Source organism: Hippoglossus hippoglossus, chromosome 14 (assembly GCF_009819705.1).
Source record: "Hippoglossus hippoglossus isolate fHipHip1 chromosome 14, fHipHip1.pri, whole genome shotgun sequence".
Lineage (NCBI taxonomy): Eukaryota > Metazoa > Chordata > Actinopteri > Pleuronectiformes > Pleuronectidae > Hippoglossus > Hippoglossus hippoglossus.
The window spans coordinates 22,727,607-22,754,071 of record NC_047164.1 but is presented as its reverse complement, the minus strand read 5'-3'; the positions used below and the strand labels follow the sequence as shown (position 1 = coordinate 22,754,071).

Genomic DNA, 26,465 nt, shown 5'->3' with positions numbered 1-26,465 from the left:
AAAATGCTAAAATAAGGATGTTAGTTTTATTACAATTAAAATGCTAGCATGTTCAAGTTTAGCAGGTATAATGTTGTGCAGCATGCTAGTGCAGCTTTGATTAAAATTTGAATATCTGCACCAAATCTCATAGTAATCGATCTCAACCGCAACTGTTCCTACAGCCATGTGTCACGAGCATGGATTTAGCTGTCCCCAAAAAAATGTAGGCGTTAAAAATAATTATAGAAATGAATGCATCTTTTTAAAATACATTTGCATTTGAACTGACTGGACCAAAACCCGAAAAAAAACATGATTTGCGTGTAATTAGCCTCAGCATGAGCTTCACACGATCACATGATCACAGCGTTATCCCATGAGCATGAGCGTGCAGCTGCTTGTAAGGTCTAAGTAATTTTTTAATCACTTTTCAAATGCAACGCGCATTTGACACTGACAGACTACAAATGAGCAAGAAGCTGGAATGAATAATTGTTGCTTGACAGGTCAGTAGCCTTGTAATGAAGCTATTAAGCAGAAAGCATGAGACAGGACAGATTAGGTAATTGAACAACGCATGCTCAGGTCACATATAGATTCCTGTTAAATGATAAATATTGAATTTTTAGTTAGCAACAGCACAGTGACACTTCAGTAAGTGTGTTTCACAGCTCATCAACGTGTACTTAGAATATCATACCATACTGTACGTATGAGACTACTGGTGTTTCAATGTGAATCATGAGAGAATCTGTTCACTTCTCAAGCTGTTATTTGTGCTGTGGGCTGGGCAGAAGAGTAACATGCTTACAAACACAGCCCATTGTCTTCCTTATCCTTTACCCCACTTTCCTCTCTCTCATTCGCTCTCTCTGAGGAAATGAGTCGAACAACCCCCCATTTTTTTTTCAGGGTGGGGAGGGAGGAAGCTTCAAGTCTTAATCCCAGCCCCAAATGGAAAATAAATTAGCTTCTTCACACTTAACTAGCTCTCATTTGCATTTGCCGAGTGCGCAGACTGCAGCTCGGGAGCTCTCCCCTGGCACTAATCCTCTGGGCGAAAAAGCAGACAGAGGTGGTGTGGACGAGGGAGGAGGGTTACATGGACCTGCTCAACTTCACCTCCGCGAGATGATCCACAGTGTTGGACATCGCATGGGTCCAGCCACAGTTGGGCTACATTAATTACTCTGACCTGTTGGTGGCATCACGTGTTGTGTTGAACACGGCAGACTGGGGCTTGACCTTTTCACGTTTCACGCCTGCACTCTGACACTGTCTTAATTATAACATGCAAATCAACAACATGAAAAATCATTTTCATAATCGTATAGACACTTATGTTACATTTGTGGTGCAGGTATCACTATAACATTCTTGTAATACTGCTATACATGTTACATACGTTCACTATATTATTAGATTACAATAATATTCCTATACTTCCATCAGAAACGTTAAAAATAGTTTTTTCCCGCTCGATTCTCTAAGTGTTTGCTCGTTATGGGATTTGTTGGGTTCCTCTCCTATATTGTAAGGTCTCGGCCTAATTATATACAGTGCCTTAGAGTAATGTATGATAGGATTTGGGGCAATTCAAATAAAATTTAAGTGAATAGAATGTTTTCCATCTTCACATATACAATTATATTGTATAAATATAATTACTAATGTACTAAAGTTTTGTTTACTACAAAATCACACAAACTCACCTTTCTCCCAGTTTCATGAGAGCTGCTGACAAACGGATGACACTGAAATCCACTACAGAAGAGGACACATTATTTTTGTCTCAGGGACCCTATAGCTACAGAAGCCCAGTGAATACAATGGATGTACTCTGTGATTCTAATCAAACAAGTCAAGCAGTCAAACAGGATGTGTGACCCCTGTGCGGTCAGTTGACCCAAAACATCAGTAACAGACATGCTGTATATTTTGGTCAGTGGAAAACTTGCACAGGACATGGAACAAAAATCATGAAATACTTTCTGATTTAATATAATAAAAGTACTTTATGGCCATTTATGTATTTTGTCACCTTCATCTAATGTGCAAACCTGTGGCCCAGACTTCAATATTTTTTTACACATTAGTAGAGGTACAGTGAGTCGTCCACTAACCAGGCCGGCTGCGTGATCCCCATCTCCCCCATTACACGTGCCGAAGTGTCCTTTGGCAAGCTAATGATTCCCTTATTGCCTCTGACGTGTGCCAGCAGTGTATGATTGATGTATGATAGAGAAAGATGAAAACATAGATGCACTGTCTGAATGTGTGTTGATTGGGTGGATGGCAAAACTGTACTGTAAAGTGCTTTGAGTGGTCATCAAGACCATTCTAACTTTGGTTGATTTCATATTACATTTAGTAACACATTCCTATTTTATATTATATTTATAATCTTATCTAACTGCTAATCTGAGATTACTAGTTAAAAATAGCTACGGTCAATTACTTAATGGTTTCTAGCACAATCGATACTAATTGAGTTCACTACAAACCAAAGGTTTGAAAACTTCATTTCAGATTTCAAGCACTTACCTATAGCATTAATTAATCTCAATTTAACAAGTAGCAATCAAAATTAAAACATGGGGGCATAAATATCATGATTCATTACTTATTAAGATTTTACCACGCAGAGGAGATCTGCCTCATCTAATTAATCACATTATGACGATACTTTGCTGTCGCTAAAGTCAGACTGGTGCAGAGCACTGAAGCACCTCCTCCAGCTGAAGCCTGCAAACAAAAACCTAAACATTGTGTATAGTTCACACTGCAGGATTTTTCACCCAATTAGCCATTTGCTGACAAATTCTGCAATTCGTTGACAAAAGCCCCAGATAGGAGCGAAATCTGTTTTCGATCGGAAGTCGCCAATTGCTGTGTCATCTGAAATACAATTCAAGAGGCTCGCACACATGTCGCTTCCTCCAACAAATTTTCAAGCAGCCTAAATATCTATATAATTCAGTGAGAACTACAGCCAGTCAGAATACAGGACGGGGTGAAGGAGGTATGAAGCAGGTAGTAGTGGTGAGATGCCCATGAAAATACTTTAATTAAGTAGTAGACTAAGTTTAATTAATAATACACAAAGAAAGCGTGTAATTATCAAATACTAAGTTACTATTCCTGAGTAATAAAAAAGTTATTACATAGTCAAGGACAAAGTTGAGGATAATAACGATGATTTACTAGTTCTATACAACTGTGATGTGTCGTCCAAAGAACTGTTTCACCTCCTCCTGCTTGATTTATCATTCTGTGGACAGGATGACACGTGTCTCACGTGTGTTTTTAATGATCAAATGTAGTTTGGAGACCAGACATACCAGTCTGGGGTTTCTCCTGGTGGTGAAAGATCACGCAGTGCATGACCCCCCCAGTTGTCAGTCAGTTGTATGAACTCACAACGACTGCAACTCACCCGAACACGAGACAACAAATCATGAAGTGAGTACTGCACAGCAATCCGAGGACTTTGAAAGTCATGTAGTACTTGTCATGAAACGATCCAAACTTGTGCTGTTGTGGGAGATGCAGAGACCCAGATTTTCATTGTTCTTCTAGCAGATGAGTTGTATGTCAGGCAATGAGATAAACTGTGATTCGACCTCTGACCTGTTGGCTCTCCTGGTACGATGGTGGAGGAACACTCTGGGTGGCCATCATTGTCACTGCAGGTGCTGGGGACGCATGTTGCATCATGGGATAGCTTCACATTGAGACTGGTAAAGAAACAGAAAAAAAAAGAAATAAAAAGATAAATTAATCCAGTGCAAGCAGTGATTGTACATTCTTTAATGGCAGCAGCCACCAGGTGCTGCTATGATTGAATAATACGAGATGAGATTCTCACGCAGCATCTCACTCTCGTCCCTCTCCGCCCACTTATTTTCCCTTTCTCTGTTTAATTTATTGACATTTTTATTATTTGTATTATTTCTCCTGTCAGTCTCCCTATGCTTGTATTGCATAGGATGATGTATTCATACTGAGTGATCTACAATGCTTCCAAGCAGAAACACAACAGAGCAACACAAACTCAATCATTGAGCCCTTTACAGAAACACTTTACATAGCAGCAGGTTCATAATGACACCGCAAACAAACCCGACTACTTGTTTACCAATTACAGACAGCTATGCTTGTTTACTAATTACAGCTGGCTTTAAAGCAACCCATCGTGGTGGAGTCACCTTGGTCTTCGTCTCTATGTGTTGGCTGCTGCTGTTGTTGTTGCGCTGTTACCAAGCCAATCAAGAGGGCTAATTAAGGCTCTTGTTGGTGGGCTAATTGCTATTGGCCGGAACCCCACAGGGCTGAGGGCTGTACCCTGTGGAATGCCGCTGTAACCATCGCCCCCCACCCCCACAGTTGGAGCTAATTGTGTTCACACACACAAATGCACACAAACACGTAGACCCCCGCCATTGCCCCAACTTACCATAGGCAAGCACAGCAGGTGCTCCATCCTGAAGCTACATATAACCTATGAGTAGGCACCGCATGAAAATGTCTTGTAAATTAACTATTTGACCTGGGGGAGTAATAAATGTGAGGTTAGACTTTATTATCAAGAAATTCTACTGTTTTAAATCATTGTTTAAAAAAGGAGTGTGCCCTGATCTCACCAGTTGATTGATACAGACATTACAGAGTTCAATCTGGTGCTTTAACCACTGATGTGGATCATCAAATGAATATTTCTTCAAAGTCCACATGTTCACATGGATACCTTGAGCTACTGGGCTTATTGCAAAAATGCCTCATAATACCACATAAACCATTGTGTGGTCATTGCAGGCAGGCAACAATTATAATGGAATGGTGCAGTATGGTATAGACCTCGAGGAAAACGCTTGATTATAACTATTGAAATGTAACTGGAACATTTGAGCAAAATCTCTGTACTAGTTGTAACATCTGTGCAACAACTGCCTCAGGAAGTTTTAAAAAAAACTGTAAATGCGCCTGACCACTAAAGCCGAGAATTTGCAGTTACTGATTCTAACTTGTGAGGTCATGGCCTACTGAAAAGGAACTACAACAATCATATAATGATTTTTACCAGAATTGCATGTAAGGATTTTATACAAAACTATGCCCAGAATATAAAAGGAGACAATTCAGAAACTGTGCCTTAAAATGAGCTGTCAGGACATATGTAACAGCCTTCGCCTTCAGCCATGACCATGCACAATTTGGTTTCTTGTTGCCAGTCACTCATCTACAGTCCCAATGTCACCTGGCAACAACAGCAAGGTAGACTGTTCCTTCCCCTTCTAGTGGTAATCCACTTGCCATATTCCACTCTTGCTCTGGCTGCCTGATCAATATCTTCCTTGCCTTCCTCAATGGTCTCGGACTCTGTGGCCACTTACGTTCCCCTGGCTGGTCTCGATGCACACTGCCAATGTGTGGCCTGGAGAGCCAAGGTAAGTGACCTCAGGCAGTGGATCTGCACAAAGCCACAGCATAGACAGTCACCCTGACGCCACCTGAGCCCAAGGCTCATGTGTTTAGCCAACCAATCTTCATTTCAGCAAAGACTGACCATTGGTATTTGCATTTACTGGTGAAATTCGTCACGCTACAGTTGTAGGCTACAATCCATCACCTGTGGTTGGCCTGGCTGTGTGACAACTTTTAACCCCCTCTTCAGCCTGACTGACGGAAGGAAAACTGAGAGGAGACGCACAAATACATCTTCCTTTAATACCACAGACACATGAGAAATATTTGAGGAATATCAGTACGTGATTGTGGTTCATACATTTAAGTGTTACACAGCTATAAAATCCCTTTTTAATGCTCCTCCTGTAAATGTCTGTGCCCCACGCTCCTCGAATAAAAAGACAATCCTTGTGTGGTGTTCAGGTTCCTGCTTCCAGACAGGAAGTGATGCTTCAGAGTCAGGACGATAAATGGCAGATGTTCCCAGACAGTGAGCTCATCTCACACTGAGACCCAGACTGTGGCAATGTCCCAGTCTGTAAAAGTCAGTGACAAGACAACAAGGCTGAGAGCCAACTCAAAGTGAGTGGCATCTGAACCCACCATTGCTGCCAACATCCTGATGTTGAATGCTGGTTTAGTTTCATTGATGACTTCTAATTTGGGGTTTTAGCTGCACATCTGTGTGTTTTAACACTGTGCGTTTGTGCATGCATCTGTGTGTGTTCATTCAGTGCGGTTATACGAGTGTTTGCGTTGCATGTGTTTACATTTGTTAGTGTTCCATGTGCACGTCTGTATGAGTCCTTGTGAGTGTGTACTGATTGCGTTCTGGTTTCTGTTCTCATTCCAACTGGTATCAGCTGAAAGGCATCTTCTCTGTTATCAGTCCTCATTTTAATTGCAAATGCAGCGAGCGTGTTAGTGATTAAATGGAAAATTGCACATTAATTGATGAGACTGAAGATAAAGCAATTCCAATTACTGCACAGTATTTTAGGCGGCCTCTCAAGTTTCGCCATCCCTCGAAGGAATGAGCCACCAAACGCCAAATTTGAGCAGGCAATCGTGCATCCATAAATAAACACAGAGACACGTAAAAATGCACAAACACATGCCCTAACGGCTGCTGAAGCATGAATGTAGACAAGATCACTGCAACAACACCAACAAACAAGACATTTGATTTCAAAAGTGAAATTAAACACAACAGAAACAGAACTTACCAAGTGACACTAAAAGCACACATTTCTTTGTCAGAAACACATTGAACAAAAAGATACAATAACCATCCCACAACCACTCTCTCTGAACTCACCAAAGGTGTATGGTTACACAATAAGTCATAGAATTCATTTTGAGGGCAAATGAAATGTTTGTTTCTCAACAATGGCCTTTAAATTATTACAGTGTTCATCATGCATATCAATTGAAAAGTGCCTGAAGTAACAATCAAAATTCAAAGCAAGCATAAAATGGAAAATGAGAAGTAGGCATAAAATTATTCCAACAAACATCAAAGGCTTTTATGAATTTGGATTGGAGGCACTCCTACTTTTTCATCGGATCCTTGTGCAGTAAGAAACGCTTCTATTCAGCATTCAATTTTCCAGCAATTCTCAAGCATAGAATGGGTCTCTGCTGTATTGATGTGAAGTTGGTCAATGGCAAAGCTGCAGTTTCACTCCGTTTACCACCTGCATTGAAATGAAAATCCATATCTGGTTACATATGATATAATCACCGCCTCTGGCCTCCACACTTCAACCTTGTCTGCTTTGGTTTGAAGGTGAATTCAATGCACTGTGTAGAACTATTAAATGTGAAATGGGAATGCTTCCTGCTTTGAGCCAAGGTGATAAAAAGGAAACGGATCCTCCTCGTGATTTAAACCCACAGCAGCAGCATTGTGGGGCACATATCTTGCACTCCAGATCGTGACCTAGCAGGGGTTTGGCAAGGGATCATTAAAAGAGGACTTGTGTTAGATAAAGATGTGATCCTCTCTCATGTGGGATTATCAACACTTTACTGACTGCAAAATCAACGTAAAGAAGTGGTGAACCGAGGTGCCAGAGCTGACAGTCACACAAGTTTTTTAGCACAGGATTCATTCCTCACAGGTTAAACTGAAAATAAGCATGTTGTTGGGTCGACTGATACATTCTATCCTGCAATGAAAAAGCCATTGAAAGTCTGGAAATGTTACAGGAGTGCAATGCTTAGTATGGACTGTGTGTGATGCACCTTTATAGGATGTCAAAGAGATTACAATTCATCCTGAGAGGGAACTTGAATGTCTGAACCAAATTCTATTGAAATCTGTAGTTCTCCAGATATTTTACTCAGAGCCACAAATATCAACCTTGTGGTCGTATTAGTGATAAAGTCAGAGGATCAACAGAATTATAAAAGTTTTAAACTGGGCACCATAGATATCTGTACGAACTTCATGGCAATCAATCCAATAGTTGTTAAGATTTTTCCATATGGTGTCTCAACTGACCGAACAAACAGAACCAAACTACAGACTGTAGCCATTTTGTCATATGGACTCTGGACATGAGTTTGTTTGACCCCTTTCCACAGGTCAAAAATCACACACTAACAACAGGCTTATGTCTGCAATGTGAATGGATACAATCGGCATTCACTACCTGGTCAAATGACGCACGGAATTCAAACAGATAGGCAAACCCCTCTAATGGCAATGGGAAAGGTGTCAGTTGCCTTTTTTTTATCAGGTTTATACACACTCATTTTGGTGTAAAAAAGGTATATGAGAAAACCATTTTACACATGTCACACACAAAAGAATATTGTCCATGTCAAATGCATTCTAACCTACTATAAATACTACAACTGGTGTAGGTGGGGGTGGCACCTGGTTAGAGCGTGGTGGAGGCCGGACGTTGTTTTGATGAAGCTGCAGCATGAACTTGAGGGGCTAATATGGAGGAAGATTCACTTCCTGATATGTTCAGGGCGAGGTGTGGTTTGGCTTTTGGAACAAATGACTGAGCTGCAAATAATGATAAGTACTTGCTCATTGTGGGAACTGTTGGGTGTCTGTATAACCTTTAAGGTCTCGACCTTAATATGTAAAGTGCCTTGAAATAAGGCATGTTATGATTTGCACTATACAAATAGGCTGCAGCTTGTTTTGCTTACGGCACATAGCTCGACTATGAGTAATATCATCAATACGCCCTCTTGTTCACTGTGAATTCTCCAAACAAAGACCCACACAGGCTCAATTGGACCTAAGATGGACTTATAACTGGGGAGCTAAATTCCACCTAATGTCCGTTCCAACTACATAGCTTCTGGGTAGCTTCTTGGAAAGTTCTGTTTTGATAAATGGCTGCAGGAATGAATGCATGGACAGCTAACTGATATCTTATTTAAACCCTGTGGATTCTCATTTCAACTTGACTCTCATTAAAGCACTGATCCAACAACTGCACCTTAAAATAAATCATGTTGATATTTATGTATGCATTTGTTTACTTCACTCAGTATTGATTACCAACCAAGCTCTTCTTAGGGAATTCAAAATTTCTCTGTGCTGGTTTCAACAAAGTAGTAAAAAGCCTCTTAAAACCACATGCGAGGCAGTCTATTTGCTTTCATTACCCACAGAATTGCCTAGAAAAAAAATTATCAAATAATTTTACAAGGGCAGTCGTCTGCAATTCTGAGACAAATTAGCCCAATCCCTGATGCCAATTGCTTGAAAACCACAACAACAGTGCAAAGGCTTGTCTGACTAGTAATCGATTGGATCTGCTTCTCAGAATCGTGAAGTGTTCCATGAATAATACTGTATCTTCAACATATCCATTAACCTGAGACAGTGTTTCAGTTTTTCATTCAAAGTTGGATTCAAATTCAAACTCCAAACAGTGAAGCCATGACAGACTGCAGCACCCATGCTGACACCTGGTTAGATATCACATGTGCGGTACAAGCGCAAAGTAGAAAAAGCAGATTTCTGGATGAGCCGTAATTTGCACATGCCCCCATCGAAATCTCATTTGATCTGTACTGTTTGAGTTTGCTGGTGAAGAGGCTGACCTGCAGACGCAATGAATACCATTTGGAAGTGAGCGTGTCACCTTGGTCAGATATTATGCATCTCGATGCCATGCAAGAGAGGAAGATGAATAAATAAATGAGGTATTTTTGAATATGAGTGGGATCTAATCATCGCCTTATTGTCAGGCCTGATTTACAATGCAAACACCAGGAGGCCAGGCCTTGATGGTGTTGAGTAAACTGGTGGAGGGAAGGGCAGAATGGTAATGAGATTGGGACAGGGAAGGGGGGCCCTGTTTACACATTTGTGGTCGGACTCAACACAGAAATCGGAAAACACACAGATCAGAGTGCAAATATCCCCCCCATCACCACACACACACACACACACACACACACACACACACACACACACACACACACACACACACACACACACACACACACACACACACACACACTCAGGAATGGGTATGCATGCAAACACAGGCATGTACTGTATTTTAATACTAGCACTAAACACAAAGATAGCAAAGCTTCAACCAGTGTCATCCTGAGGGCAATATCACACACACACACACACTGTGTCTTGCCCTTACACACAAGCACACCAGACAGCCACACACACACACACACACACACACACACACACACACACACACACACACACACACACACACACACACACGCGCACACACACACACTCCAAGGCAGGAGTGCATTCACAGCCAGAGGCAAAGATAGTCTCACCAGTGGTCTTAGGGCTACAAATAACCCCCGGGCTAAAGAGAGCTCCACACATACTGCAGTCAGGACCCAGTCCACACTCCCAGACCACCTCATTAACCTGAGCTGGCAGCCCTCCCTCCGCCCAGCCTTGCAACACCCTGCTCCTCGCCAACCCACACTTACAATTCACACCAGTATCATTTATTCATCTGCTCCTGTTGATTGGATTCATCCTCCTCCACAAGATATGGGAGGCATGGATTTGAAGCTTGGTGAAGGACGTTTCAACATTGTTGTGAACATTGTTAACTGCAGGTTCAGCAAGATCACGGGAAAAGTGGCGAGGCACGGTGGATTAATGTAGGCTGTTGTTTGAAAGATTGCATCTCAAGGGTTTAAGGGGAGAGGAGTGATTTCATATCTTGAAAGCGATCTGGAAGTTGCTCAGTGTTGCTTGGCGTGCAGAGCAAGATGTTCTGCTGCTGAAATAAGATTCACACAGAAAAAGTGAGCGTGTCTGGTCACCGCTTGGCTCAGTACGTTCAGTCACACAAAGCAACTTGTGTGTTACCTGCTGTTAAGTCTCTACTACTGAGTTAGCTGGTGAACAAGGACTCACAACATGATCACAAGCTAGTGTCAGAAATTGTAATGCTCAGCATTTGGTCTAACAAGGTTGAACCATCACAACTTCAATGTGCAGCAGCTTGGAAAGATTATTACAAAATCTTTAATAATTTTTACTTTTAAATTTAAATTTGTAAATAAAACCAATGGGCTGTATCACTAAGTTTGAAACATTGAGTTCTTCTACGTATTCCTCTTCTCATTCATTGGGCGGATTTCACTCCAAAGATTCCACTGACTCGTCCTTATCAATTCCCAATGACATTTTATGCTTGAATTTAAATTTATAACCTTTCCCGTTTATTCTTTCATACTGAACTTCTTAATGAACGTCCTTCACATATTCAAATAGGCTCCACAGCCATAATGAAGACACAAGGATTTCCCCTGGGTGAGACAATTTGCAAGATTCATCTTTTCCTTTCTAACTGCTGACAATGGTGTCAGTGCTCCAATCTGACTGCAATTCTTGTTTTCTTTGTATTTATGCAAATGTTTGTTTGGATATTACAGATTCCGGTCTGATTGTCTTCCTTTCTGCTTTTAAAAATTAGATTAAAGTCTCAAGTAAAAATGGAAAGTGGTCAAATTACAGGACAGAGACATTTTTTTGTAATTCTCAGAGGACAGGAGGAAATAACATTAGCATAGCTAAAAGCCCTTATTAAAATGAGGTAATTTTTTTTTTCTGCAGAGGCTAAACATATAATGTGAAGATGAAAACAACATTGCAGCTGCAGGTAAATGACTGTAGCGTCTCTAATCATCTGTATCCAGAGTTATTAGGTTTTTAACCTATTTTCTTTTACTTAAATAAAAAAGTGAGACATAAAGCAAAGAGCGGGATTTTATTTTCAGGTCTCGATTTATTTTCATATTCCGATCGGTTAGGTTTCACTTTGTTTTCATTTTTATATTCATGTCAATATTGACTGACATGTTAAAGCAAGTATTTTATAACCAAATGTGGTTAATTTTCAATTGTGCTACTGCAATCAAGAATATTTAACAATTCATAACACAGATTTTATGTGTGTTTGTCTGTGCGCATGCACACGTGATGCTATGCTCTTAATTTCAACTGAGGTTTCTGATTGATTACTGCACCAGATTATTATCAACATAATCAAAAATTTACTTTCTTGACTTCAGAGAGATCAGTCATTAATGTGGAACTAGCTTCCCATTGGCTACAGCTCAAATATGCCAGAGTGGAGGTTTGTTTGCTCCCAGTAGGCTGCAGCACACTCCTCAATCCTCCCACATAAAAAAATAAAAATAAGAACACGGACACGCGCCGCTGCACATGCGGCACACACATGGCAAACATGGCGAGCAGCGACCCAATGGTTTTGTGGACCTGCTTCAGTGAACTTAGTTTTGTTTTAGCTCTGTCGTGGATAAATTTACACACAAACTGGCACTGCATCATTTCCTAAAACAAACACACAGACACACAAATACAGGCACATGAACAGACACTCCTGGGAAGTGGGTGGGTGGGGTGGGTGGAGAGTGCCAACAGTGCACTCCCTTTCACCAACAGAAATAGCACTGCAACAGCGTCTGAACGATGCAAGGCTCAGAAAACCATGGATGAGATGGATGTTAGGTAGAATAAGGATCTCAAGCCTTTTTCATGAAACGACAGGTCTGTTGATATTCTATCTCTATCTTGACATTAAATCCAATGAAAACATGAAGAAAAACAATGAATCAATCCTTTTACTACTACTGGATGTATTTGCCTGTGCCATACAGCTCTGCTGTTGTCTAGAAACTTTAAAAAATATATAATCAACGTATCCATGTGTCTGAGTGACATGTTTAATTATTACAATGAGCTGTAGTAGTAGTCAATCTGTTGCTCTAAATACTCCAACCAAACCAAATCTGTGGCTACAAATGCAGTATTTTCTCTTGTCCAAGTAACCTTTGTGATATTAATTGTAGGCTTTTCAGGGGGTATTATACAGTGCTTCTCTGCAGAGGGTGCAACAAGATCTGTGTGTGCAAAAAGCAGAGTGTAGCACGCTGCACAACTGCCTATGCAGGTGTATATTACTGTCTTGTCAATACATCCTTAAAGTAACAGTGAAATACTGCACCACTGACTTAAGACGAGGCTTTTGTTGGGCCTCGTGTTAGCAATGAGCAGATGCACCTGACAAACTCACTTTAAGACCAACGCACATTAATTTAATGTGGCTGCTGGAAGGGAGGATTAAGCCTTTCAAGAAGTATCAAGGAAACAATGTATGTATGAAAGTCCTGACTGAACTCATCCATCCATCTAAACCTCATCCTGGCTTTGACGCTCTAAATACCATGTCACCTTCTTTGCTAATTAATATTTATTAATTTGCAATAAACACACCAGGGCTGATGGACATGTCAAGAAGTTTTGAAGGCATTTGGACAAAGTTTTGGACAGTTTTGATCTGATGACATCGTAAATTAAAAATTAGAGGACCACTAACGTTATTAAAGCTCATTCCGAGGGGAACATGAACCAAATCTGACAAGAATCAAACGTGACATTTCTCTCCAAACCAAAATTGTTAAGGTCATCGTGGTGCAAAAAAGAATTCTGATAATCACCAAAGTCAGTAGGACTCATTCTCTGGGAACCAAAGCTGCCTTGTGTTATGTCTGTGCAAGACCAAGGCCATGGACCAACCAAAAGAGCTAAAACTGACTTTTCTGTGAGTCTCAATGGGCTTTACTGTAAAGCACTTTGACTGGTAAGCAAGACTATAAAAGCGCTGTATAAATACAGACCATTTACCATTCAGGCTGAGTGCCACAGACCGGGTACAGAAGTCAGATAGAGACAAATAACACAACATTGTGTTGGTGCTTTCATAATATTTATTGACCCGAAGAAAAAAAGGTACAAATATTTTCAGCATTATCCTTTAAGACTGGAGTGAATGGTATATGAGCTGACTGCAGCTCACCTTCACATCCTCATCTGATATCATCAACACATTTAGGATGTTTAGCTTCATCAATTATGTCAGCATCACTAGTCTACTGGGAACATTGAAGAAGAGTGACCTGATGTATTATTCAAGTCATCCTCTTTTTGCTACCAAAGACATTCACGGAGGTTTTAGTATGAAAAGTGTGCGTTACATATACACATGTTCTCCTGCCTGTCCTCTGTGATCCATTCAGTTCAGCCATCTCCAAGAATAGCAGCTAAGGCAGTGTTAAAAGGAGGTGCAGGGCCGAGTGTCTGCATCCTGCAGTCGACACACAATCACACACACACACACATACAGGAGGAGCATTTCCTCTGCTAAGCTGATATCCATCAGAACACTGAAGGTAGAAAAATTCAGTTGAAATTGGAACGGCCAAGCTCATGGAGAGGAAATGTAATCTACAAGAGTTTCCCCTCCGAATCCGTTCTAGACACTTTGCTCTTTGCCTCCACTGTCATGTTTGCTGGCACTTACATTGTGCAGCTTATCTGTCGCTGCATCTGCAAGGTCTCTTTTTTTAAATGGATACCTTGTCACAGTGAGTGAGTGCCATCCATGTCACTCTGGAACAACTTAAGCTACTGGTGGGGCAACGTGACTGTCAAGTGAATGACAAATGAATTTTGTGGGTCTTCAAAGGTTTTCATTCGCTAGTTGAACATGTGTGCATTTTATCTATAGTCCAGTGAAAGCTGGTGACCAGTGTAACAGCTCGTCCAGCCCCGACAGCTGGGAATCTCCTAAACCCCCGTGAAGGGGTGAATATTGTATGTTGAAAATTAGAGATGGTCTACAATACACAAAGTGACCCACCACAAGCACAAGTACGCACACACACACACACACACACACACACACACACACACACACACACACACACACACACACACACACACACACACACACACACACACACACACACTCACTCTCACAATGAGATCAGCAGAAGGGAATATTTGAGGAGAGTGGTGGGGGATTAATGAGAGGGGGATTAGCAGGTGGGTGGCTCTCTCTCTATGCGTGTGTGCACTTGTGCATGTCTGTGTGTGTCTGTAGTGTTAGCCACTTGAGCGTTAGCAGAGCTCTGGTTGGGGAGGGGGTTTGGGGGACTATGTCTTGGCGGGACAAGGCAGACAGGCGGGCAGGAGTCTGTTTAAAAAGAGCTGCTGCAGGTCAGACCGAACCAGAAGATGAGTGAGCAGACTGGCATGTACAACAAGCGAGGAGCCCGGCCCGATAATGACAGGTCAGACTCTTTGAGCATGCAGGGCAGGGAGTGATATCTGGCAACTTGCTTTGATCAAAGTTTGGCTATGTTACTGGCAGCAAAGCTGTCCAACCATTTGCAAACAGCTGAGGCCATGCTGTGTACATACTCCTAAACATATCTGATGTTGTTAATCACAAAAGCTGAGCATGCAGTTTCACTCACATATACAGACCTCTACCGTGTAGCTAATAGCGGGGCTGTCATTTCATGATGTAGGATTTCAGATTCAACTGTCAATTGTTTAGTAACTATCTGTGCTATTTGCTATTGACACACTAATGCAGAATATATGCAGAACCATGTACAACATATGCTTTTGAGAATGAGGGTCATCAGATGTTGTGATAATTCCTTCAGTGGTAAAGAGCAGCTGAGTGTATTCAAAACAAGTCAATTTAATTCAGGTCTATTCCAACAAGCCATTTGCACCGAGAGCCAACTCTATTTGGTCCAGTCAATCTTGTTGCCCTGAAAGTACAGAAAAAATCTAAAACCCAAAACATGTAAAAAGCACCACATCCCCTGATTAACATTACTGTAGTTTGTTTCTTGACAAAACAAATGATTAGTTTTTGAGTTTTATTCCAGAAGCAGGGAACCATGGAACTACAGAAAAAGTAAAAAGTCTACATCTACAAATCGATTAACGTAACGTAATTGCAAAGTTTTGTGAATTTCAGCTCCAGTAACAAAATGATTTCAGATGGAAAGATGGACACATTGATCACCACCCTCTCAAATTATATGCCGGCGAATAAAAAGTGCATGAATAATGTGCCGAGCCTCTTGCAGAGTAAGACATCACAGCTAAATCTGGATTGGTTATGATACTGGTTCTGAGCTCATTATACAAAGAATGTATCCATATTTGTTCACATACTCAGCAGGCGACATAAGAAGCTGCAAAATGTTCCTTAAATGTAACCATATGCTCTTTAGGTACAATCTATAAACTGGCTGCCATCAGAAAGCTTTTACAGACAGAAGTTTTCACATCAGACATGCAGGTGCAGTGGATCCACAAGTGAAGCTATCTGGAAAAGAACTCAAGCAGACGGACACAAACAAAAAATGAAGTGGAGCTGGAGTCGTCTGAAATGCGAAGACCAAATAGTGAGGCCAAGATCAGTGGTGTTTGCTGCTCTTGGCTGCACAGCCGCTGTTTATCTTAGTGTCGGGGGGCAAAGAGAGCCGGCAGCCGAATGGAATTCTTGGAAACACCAAACAAACCCATATTAAATTTCCCCTGAAATGCCATGGGGAGAGGCGAGAAGCATGCATGGCAGGGGAGGATGGACAGAGAGGTGGACAGAAGAGGTATAGAGATGTGGGGTAAAGAGAATGCTGTCAAAAGAGAAAAGAAGTGAAGGGAGGCAGCACTAGAAGGACAGATCAACATGAGAACATAAGTTTAAAGATTAAAGTCTGGCCTCACATTCAGCAAGGTCCTTCCCTTTCAGTTAATTTAAAATGCAACACTGGTGTGAGCTGTAGCTTCAAGGTGTTGCAGTGTTTGAAAGAGTGGACTCTGTTAAACACTACCTGTGTTTATTAGGAAGTGCCAGTATGTAGTCATAGCCCTGCTGTTACAATGACTAACATTACCTTTCGTCCAAAGTCCAAATATCCATTGAAGCTGAATAAAGCACAGTCATCCTTGAGCGCATCATTGTGTTTACTGCCACCGAAGAAAAATCAATCTCTTGCTCATGTCTGTGAAAGCTCCGTTCTGTTCCCACAACCCCGACAAAGTTACAGAGCTAAAGACTCTGAAAACTGGCTTTTGAAAATTGTTCTCCCAAGCCTTGGCAATCAGAGGGAAATAAAATAAACATTCGAACCAAGCCGCAAAAACATTTTTTTCCATGTTTAATGTGCCCTTAGCTTCTTACAATATTATCCAAATATGCAAAGGATGAATCTACACATTGTCTATTGTATTCAGACAGCGTTCGAGATCAGAGCTTCCACACCCATGCTCCGTCCTCTTGTTGTCACCAACAAAAATGTCCTCAACTTTCATTTGCCTTATAAATTCCTGCCTGTATTAAATGTGGGGATGTGTTGTAATGTATTCTTTGATTTTAATAAATATCTGTCCAGGTTTGTATATATAGTCATTCACTATAGAAACATGACACTAATGTACTGCAGCAACACAACTAGTGGAGATAATGCAGACATGTGTTCCCAGCTTTAATAAAAAATACGTAGTTTATGAACTAGTAAAGATCAATCAGTTTATTATAGCAAGCAATAGGAACAGAACCGGAAATGGACCTGGGTGTGTCAGTAAGTAAGTAAAGTGAGTAACGGTCAGTACTGAGGGTATGAGGACACGTCACTCGTTCCTGCTTTTTAAAATGAATGGACTCTACTTGTTTCATCCTTTAGGTGGTGCACTGGGCCTGATTTTTCTGAGGTAAATACATCGACAAACATGTACATGTATAGTGCTTAACTGTTGCAAATATAACAACTATTGTTTTATTCTCTGTGATACAAGTAATAAATAGAAGTTTACTGCTCAAATTTTTTTTGGGGGGGGCGACGTTGGCTCCCTAAGGAGAAGGAAGAGGCAACAAAGACAAAGCCACACCAGACTGTAAGAAAACAGCACTCACACTATTTGTCATGATTTAAATGGGGAAGATAAATCTATCAAAAAACACAAAACTGCAGGTGCATCAACAACAACCCCCCTGAGGAGAACAACTGACAAAGCAGAGCCTCACTCTGTGAGCCAGACTCGTCTGCTTTAAGGTGCTCCAGCCTCACATTCTCCCCCCACCTCTCTCTCCCTGTGTCTCAGCTGAAGGGACATCTGGAGCGCATTAAAGCACTAAGGACATTGGATCTCCCCAGAGCGCCTGACTGGATGGGTGGCCCACTGTGGCCTCCTTTCAGCAGCAGGGCCCAGCCCTGCCTGATTGATAGAGGGAGCACCACACACACACTTAACACTCACACACATTGACAAATCCTACACGGTCGACATACACTGTAGACCACTGAAACACTGGTGGTGCTGCTAACATGGATTAGTACGGACACATGTACTTCCACCTTTCTCTGTGCGCAGTTTGGCCTATCAATCATGCACAGTGCTTGATACACTTAATGTGCTGTACATTTCTACAATGTCCCCCCATATGTTACAGATTAAGAGAGTGAGCTGAATTGCATGATAATACAAATCTGTAATCAATGAAGTGACTTTTTTTTAGAAATACTCCAAACTAACTTCTAACATGTGGTGATAATATGGGAACACTAATACAACTCTGTACTTCATTGACAATGTGCAGTTTCCCCAATGCCTAAAAATATTCAAAGCATTCCCTGACACCTCATTCACAGAAATAAGACACCAATCAAAGCCCATCTTGTATCTCAAAACTGTCCTTTTTCATTAAAGTGAGGCATAGACATTTGTATAAGCTTTCTTTTTTCAGCAGATGATCCCCGTGCGATGAGAAAACACAAACTTTTTTCAAATGAGGAAAGTTCAAAGAACCTCCTCGTATCCTGCAAATTGCTTTGCCGGATTTGCCATTTCAAATAAATTGCAGTGTTGGCCAAAATTTGCAATTCACAGGAAGTCATCCCCTCCGCCACACACAAGAGGTTAATCCATATTTCACGTTTGAATATAAGATGGAAGAGGAGAAAAAAGGCAAGGGGAAGGGAAGATAGGTAACTCTTTGCCAGGAGATGAGCGAGGAGGGGAGGGGTGGTGGGAGAAGCTGTGGGAGTGGAGAAAAGGCGAGAAAATGGGAAGAAACAGGCATCACTTAGAGTAAATGGCATCCAAAAACCCTCTCCAATTATCTTTGCCTACCATGCCAGTGAGACTGACTTAATTAAAATGACTTGAGAGGGAGGGGAGAGAGAAAGGAGCTGCCAGTGATTGAGGGGGCAGGCAGGCGACGTATCTGCACAGAAACACAAAGCTCAGGCATCACGCAGGCTGTCGACCACTCTCCCTTTTCATTTCCCGACTTCAAAAGAGAATAAAGAAATAATAATAAAAAGAGAGAGGGGGGCTCTCACCATTTGCAGCCATGTAATTGTGCTATTTAAATCCTACATTTTTTAGCATTGTGAGAATATTCATCGGGGGTGGGGGTAGGAATGTACAGTATAAGAAAGTGGATAATAAAACAGCTTTTTGTGTTTTGTTTGTTCTTGTATGACTCCCCCCTCCTATAATCTTTCTGCCTTTTTCTGAGAAAAACCTCTGACAGTGACCTTTTCGCATGAGGTCTGTTACTATGGAAACACCGTCCAGCCCCTCTACATTTGGTGTTTTCCTGTCATCGGGCAGACAAAACTGGCCCACTTGTAACTGAGAGGAAGAATACATCACGTTTAAATATCTGTCTGTGTGTGTCTCAGGTTTCTACTAAGAAGGGGAGCAGGGAGCATCTGCTAGTGTAAAAATATGAAGTCTATAACTGTAAATTATATTTATACTTTGTTTTGATGATGTGATTTTTGTTTTTGACGACTCAAAGCATTACAAAGTCAAATGAGACAAGCGATGTGATGATGCATATATAAAGTATGTTATACTGTACATAACATTATCATTTTAGAGCAAAGTCGCAACGGAGCAGTATCACTTAAGTTTGATCTGGTATTGTGACATCATCATGGATTAATCTGCTCATTTTCCCCTCGGTTAGGGTCAATTTTGTCTATTAGTTTTGCCTGTAACAGGGGTGAGGAATGTCCAGCCTGTGCTTTGTATACTGCCCAAATATCGACTCAGAAATACAAAAGAATTCTATGCGATAAGAAAACAGTAAACTATCACATATTTCAGGGTGGTCCTTGGCTGTATTCCTGTCAGGTCACAGTCAAGGTAAACGCAACACATAGATGTCACGCGTCATCACTGACAAGCATCATGGCGACTGTCAAGAAAAGTAAAGTAGATGTGGCATATTGCAATTTTCCAAGAGATGTAGGCTACTCGTTAGTATTATTTTTTTGCTAGAACAAAAGTTTGTGGTCAGAGTGATAAAAAAGTCCACTGTCATTACATTTGAAAACAGCGAAACTGGATGAGCTGCAAGGGTAAATGCTTGAATAATGTCTATCCTCTATGGTGCTGCCCAACAAGCAGCTTTCACAAAACCACATTCTGACAGAGACAATGTTACACAGACACGTTTTGTGACGAGTGAGCTGATGGATGAGAAGCTGAACCCTCATTCAGAAGAAGAATTTGTGAAGACGCTTTATTGTTGCTGTGGAGCTGTTAGAAGCAGACAAAGTAAAAATGTTCCAAAAGTGTAACAGAGCAGATTACGGATATTACACTGAAGCACACTACACGAAACTGCTTTGTCTCTCTGGTCTATGATGGAACAACAGACATCATCATCATCATCATCACTAGCATTTCACATCAGATGCCTCACCAAAGAAAAGCAGTCTCCAGTCATCCCATTAGAGAGGTTAGTGTCATATATGTGTTAAAAACTTGAAGAAGTGGCCATTGCAAGGGAAAAAAAGGTTTCCCCACCCCCGGCCGATAGAATATCAAAATGATAAATAGACGAAAAGCACCTATGTCAATTTCTCACAAACCTATAATGTGTATAAGTAGTTCCAAAACTCAAACATATTCAATTTCAAGTTGACCGACGACTAAGAAAACTATAGCAAATTTTCACATCGCATGTACACAATCTGCATCAAATTGCACACACTCAATAATGTGTGCACACACACACACACACACACACACACACACACTCCTTCCTCACACCTTGTGCAGCCAATACACACTGACTGCTCATGTGTCATAGCTAACACCTGTTACTGTGCTTTTGTCTTGCGAGCTTATTGTAATACACTGTACAATACTTCTCACTAAGCACAACAAAAACTCGGGCTGTTTCATCAAATGTGTTTGCACAGACGGTTGGTGGGCGCAATAATTTGAAGTTTAAGTGTGAGAATACAGTACACTGTATATGATAATTACCAGGATTGAGAAACCACTGTATCCATATACATTGGCTGCAAAGACTATGCAAAGGCGGCTTGGGTGTAAATCAAAGTGAGAAAAAACTTTCAAACGACCTGTTGTTGCATGTGTGAGTAGTTAAGTAAGTAGAGCAAGAAATGATTCGGACTTCTTCAAAACAAAGTGTTGTTCATAACAACACTTTTTTAATTTAATGTTGGAACAACCAGTTTTTTTAATATGTGTATGTTTGAGAGGTTTGGGTTCTGTGTGTGTGTGTGTGTGTGTGTGTGTGTGTGTGTGTGTGTGTGTGTGTGTGTGTGTGTGTGTGTGTGTGTGAGACACAGAGAGAAGACGGAGGGTTGAGTTAGCATGACAACCCTTATTTTGATGGGGCCGAAGCCAAGTATCTCCTCATATCCACTTTCCCTCTTCTATTCATCCCTTGTGCGCCCTGCTTTTCCATCTCCTGAGCCCTCCCTCTCCTCTCCTTTCCATCCACCAGTCTCCTTTCTCACTCTCGTCATTTCTCTCTCTTCTTTCTTCCTTAACTCCCGTTTTCCTCTTTTCACCCCTCTCTCTCTCTCTCTCTCTCTCTCTCTCTCTCTCTCTCTCTCTCTCTCTCTCTCTCTCTCCGCCACCCACCCCCCTTTTTCTCAACATCTTGCCCTGCACAGAAAGCTTCACATTCCCTAGAGTTGAGCTTGGAGAGTAGTTTCAGAAAAAAGAGGGAGAGACAGAGAATTAATCATTTCAGTGTGGTTCGAATGTGGTTGTTTGTTGGTTTGACCAAAAAAATGACACTTTGGCTGTGTCCCATATTGTCTGTGGGAAACCAGAGTCAAGGCCAACAGTGAATGATTTGAAAGAAATACAGATAAAGTGAGGATCTACTCAATAACTTAACCCCCAGTACTGTGCTTCTCACTGGCCAGACTGTTCTCCCCACTGCCACACACACACACACACACACACACACACACACACACACACACACACGTACACGTACACACACACACACACACACACACACACACACACACACACACACACACACACACACACACACACTGTCTCAGCGCCAGTTGCCAGGGAGACCGCCATACCAGGGCTTTGACCCAGGAGGTTTGGGACTGTTTTTCAACCCCCCCCCATCCTCCCCCCAAAAGCAGGAGAGATGGCAGCTGTAGGACAGCTGTTCCTACCAGGGCCCGGGCCTTATAGACCACAGCCATCATCCCACCATCAGAGCAGCCTGAGCAGCGTTTTAGGGGACAAAAACACCCTGCAGCCCAAATGATTAGACACATGTGCCTTACTTAGTAGATTCTTCAGGAAATGTCTGTGGAAAAAAGAACAGGAGGCAGATTCTGTGCAGTGCAATAAAGACCTGACTGGATGTCTCAGTGTGATTTCAGCTCACTAATAGCTCATGAGCTGCCTTCATTTTCTTCTTCTATATGACACAATCAGACAGATATGTTTATTCTCTCAGATGTAGTGACTCAAAAGTTCCCGTACATAACATTTAGTTACATTATAGCTCAGCTGGATCTTTAAGACTGTGGCATTAAGGGAGCAACACAGATGTTGAAGATTTTTTATATATTTTAAAAATATTCTTCTAATTAAATATCAGTTCTATATTTTGTTTCTTATTTATGGACACATGTGGCCTGAATTTTATTTTTCGACACTTGACTGTTGAAGTCAGACTTGACTATTTTAATGGTTAATAGTATAATATTAGTAGCATTTTAACAATTTTATTTTCTACCTTACAATCCTGATAATGTGCTCACAATTGAGCAAGGTATAATATAAGCTTATATTATTATTATTATACTACTACTACTACTATTACTAATAATAATAATAATAATAACAATAATAAAAAAACATAATTTAAAACATGTTCTTTTAAATAAAAATGTGTTAATAGATCGATCTGTCTCACACTCACTCACACTTATATACAGTTCACAAATTTTTAATAGGTCCTATGATGACAACCTTTATTTGTCAAACTTTTTTTTATTATTGTAGAATGACTCTTGTATGCACTTGTTTGTTTGTGGATTATTTAGTAATAGTAGTAGATAGTAGAAAACCCTAATTGTTGGTTTGGAGGAATATAGGTACAAATATTTAATTTGGTTTGTGTGGTGTTGTCATGACTCATCAGTGAACGCATATTCATATTTTCATTATATGGGCTTTCAATGACATTTAGACAGTTTCACATCATATCATGTCATCATATCATAGATTCTAGTTCTGCATGAGTTGATCTGTTGTACTTGTGAGGTTATTCAAAGTCCTATGCAGGTTTCTGGTGTAACTCAGCTAATCTTAATGCCAGACAGTTCTTTCTTTTCATCAAATAACAATAGTTTTACCTCTGCTCAGAACAGAGTTCGGTAATTGGCCTAATTTCCACTGTGAGTCCAGACAGGCTGCACAGCTCTTCCTAGTTGTTTATATCTCTGAATTTCCCTTGATACAGACTCTGTGATTCCTATTTGCATGTTGTCCCCAATAGACATAATTATCTCCCCTTTGGCTTCACTGCAAAGTCCAAAACTTTTGTACTGACTAATCAAAATAAAAGTCAGCCATTTTAATGTTGTATATGTGACATTTGGTTTGCAGAACTGTATGTATGCTGTTGAACTTAATCGCCAGCTGGATTATATTCATTCTCTTTTCAATGAATGAATAAAGCGGTACATTTATTCATGGCAGTGGCGTCTCCAGGATGTGGTTGGGGTGGATGGCAGACTTACAAAGCCCACAACTATGACTCCAGAGACCAGGGTTCACGTCCATGACTGTGGTTACTTTTAGGCAAAAGCCCTTTGGTTAAGGGTTCAGGAAATATCATGGTTTGGGTTAAATATAAATAAACACTGACACCATGAAGTTTTTCTGTCATAAGCCATACCACAATCTTCCCGAACCAACAGCCTCAGAGTCTAAACATGAACATTTTAAAGCTGGAGTCACTACAAGAAGATATTGTGCTGCAAGATCAGATACTTTGGTATCATTTTTGTGATTTGCCAAATATGTAAATTGACATTTCCTCATTATGTGAATAGAAAATGTAATTCATTATGGTTCCTGCGAAATGTATTTTGTGTTGCAAAGATCATTTGTAGGAGATAGGGCTGGTGATGTACACAAACACCAGTTTAATGAATGTCGTCTTTGCCAGTGGTGCAAAAAGTCAAGAGATGCATCTCAGTTGTATTCTAGCTCGATGACCAATAGCTGACACACGTGGAACTGCAACAGCCTGATTCTCTCCCACGCTCCCATAAACAAACCCGCAGATACTTAACAGCCAGAGCGTGAACTCGAGTCAGGGTTGTGGTAGTGATACCCCCACTTTACAGTATCCATTACCTCACCGACTCCATAATACTTTTTGCTCATAGGTGAACACGTTGGTTTATTCAGCGTGTAATAGAATTTGGCAGGCCCCCTCATCTACAGGAGCCAAAGAGGCCACTGAGCTGAAACCAACGGCACACAAACCGTGTCAGCTTTAAGATGGCGCGGCAAATTAAAGTATAGGGCAACTGATCCTGCAACTGCAGTGCACGCAATGTAACTATATTCCGTTGGGGAGCAGAGCGATTACACCAAGATGGATGGCCGCCTTTCAATGCATTTCAAGGGCAGACAGATCAGTATAGGATCATTACTTCTGTGAAGGGTTGGTCTGAATGGAGAACTTTGTTAATGTGGCTGCACTGACTGATTTCTGTTCATTTTTGGCTGGAATTGTATAATATACTGTATCTATATCTACCTTTATTTATTCTCAGTCAGAAGGACCACATATATTATTATTGTAATTGAAGCAACATTGTCATCAGGCAACAACCCTAACAGATTGAACTGCTCTGAATTATTTCTAGAGGGTATCTGGTGGCATTTGTTGGCCGTCAACTTGTACGCAGATTTACAGTATGTATTATAACCATGGTCTCATTGTGTTCAAGCCATGTATTCACACGCATTCATCTATGTTTGCGTGAGCCTAAGTCTCTCTCTGTCTAAATGAAGTGTGAAAAGTGTGGGAGGACTTGGACTGGACTGTCCGCTCATTTCTTAAATATATAATTTATACAATTCCATTCCTGTTACTTTGCCAAATAATGAGTCTGAGATGACTACCAAGAGCCAGAGACAGTTAAAAATAACTGCTTTTCATGTTCAACTGGACAGCCAGAGGAATTATGCAAACTTATCCATTTATCACTGTGTGTATTCTTCCTCTATCACTGTAGAGACTTTCAGCCACATTGTCTTTCTCTATAATTAGGTAGTAGTCTTCTAGAGGAAGAGTAACCTGTTCTTTTTACATCAGAGTGCCAGGCAAAAGAGCGGGCTAACTTAGAATAGTGGTGATTTGGCTCTCCCCCTCCATCTGTTTTGTTTTCCTTTCCATCTCCCTCTTTTTGATGAGCTGGGTCTTCAGTCCCCCTTATAAAATCCCATTAGCTCTTAATGAAGTCGGGCTCCTAGCCTCTCGGCCTCACCTCATTTAGCACGATTGTCTGGCGGCCATTAGCATGGAGGCAATTACAGCCGCACGACAAGAGTAATTGGAAATGCCGACAGGGACCCTGAGAAATGGGAATAAATAAATATAAAAAAAATATTCTGACTAATAAGCTTCCATTCAGATGGCGGGGAGCGAGCCGCATGTGTCTAGGTTAAATCAACATAATTACAATTAGGGTTGGTGGGGTAAAGAGCCCGGGTGAGGGAGACATGGATATGGATGGATTGGAGGATGATGGTTAAGCGTAGAGGTAGCGAGTGTGATGGAGGGAAATGTGGGATCACACAGCGAAGCCGATAATGAAGAGCATAAGTGCGACTCCAAAATCATGTAAAGCAGAGGTCAGAGAGACGTGTTGGTGCATGACAGTTTGCCTTTTAACCTTCTTTGATTAAAGGCAGATTTCCCATTCTGTTGCCAAAATAGACACTAAGATCATTTCATTAGCTTGGATAATCCCCCCTAACCCAAGACCGGATCGCAGGCTTTAGAATCTGACAAAGTCTCTGTGATATTCACCTAGGCAGCAGATGCTAAAGGAGTTCTGCAATAGGTTCTGCTGCTGCCCTTTGTGGAATTTAAAATGGCAACCTACGAGACCACTCAGAACATAAGACAAATAAGCGTGGCACTGCTACAGCAGATACAGCAGATCAATATGCATATAAGCAACAGCTCAGCTCTCAAAGTTCCAAAGTATTTATGATAAATATGCACTTCCAGATGTCTTGCTTTGACTGATATCTCACAGAATGAGCACATAAGCCTGGCAGGGCTAAGATCACAACTGTGAAAACCTGCTACTCT

The 26,465-nt window shown here is 41.1% G+C and overlaps 1 protein-coding gene across 5 annotated transcripts in view; it reads right to left on the bottom strand.

Annotated features, from left to right (window-relative positions):
- The window catches only part of pknox2 (pbx/knotted 1 homeobox 2), an 87,343-nt gene that overhangs the window by 30,860 nt on the left and 30,018 nt on the right, over positions 1–26,465 (bottom strand). For all 5 annotated transcript variants that reach the window (XM_034606544.1, XM_034606548.1, XM_034606547.1 and 2 more), the window contains one exon: positions 3,613–3,719. In XM_034606544.1, coding sequence (XP_034462435.1) covers positions 3,613–3,699 — 87 coding nt within the window. In that variant the 5' untranslated portion in view covers positions 3,700–3,719. The remainder of the gene's footprint in view (positions 1–3,612; positions 3,720–26,465) is intronic.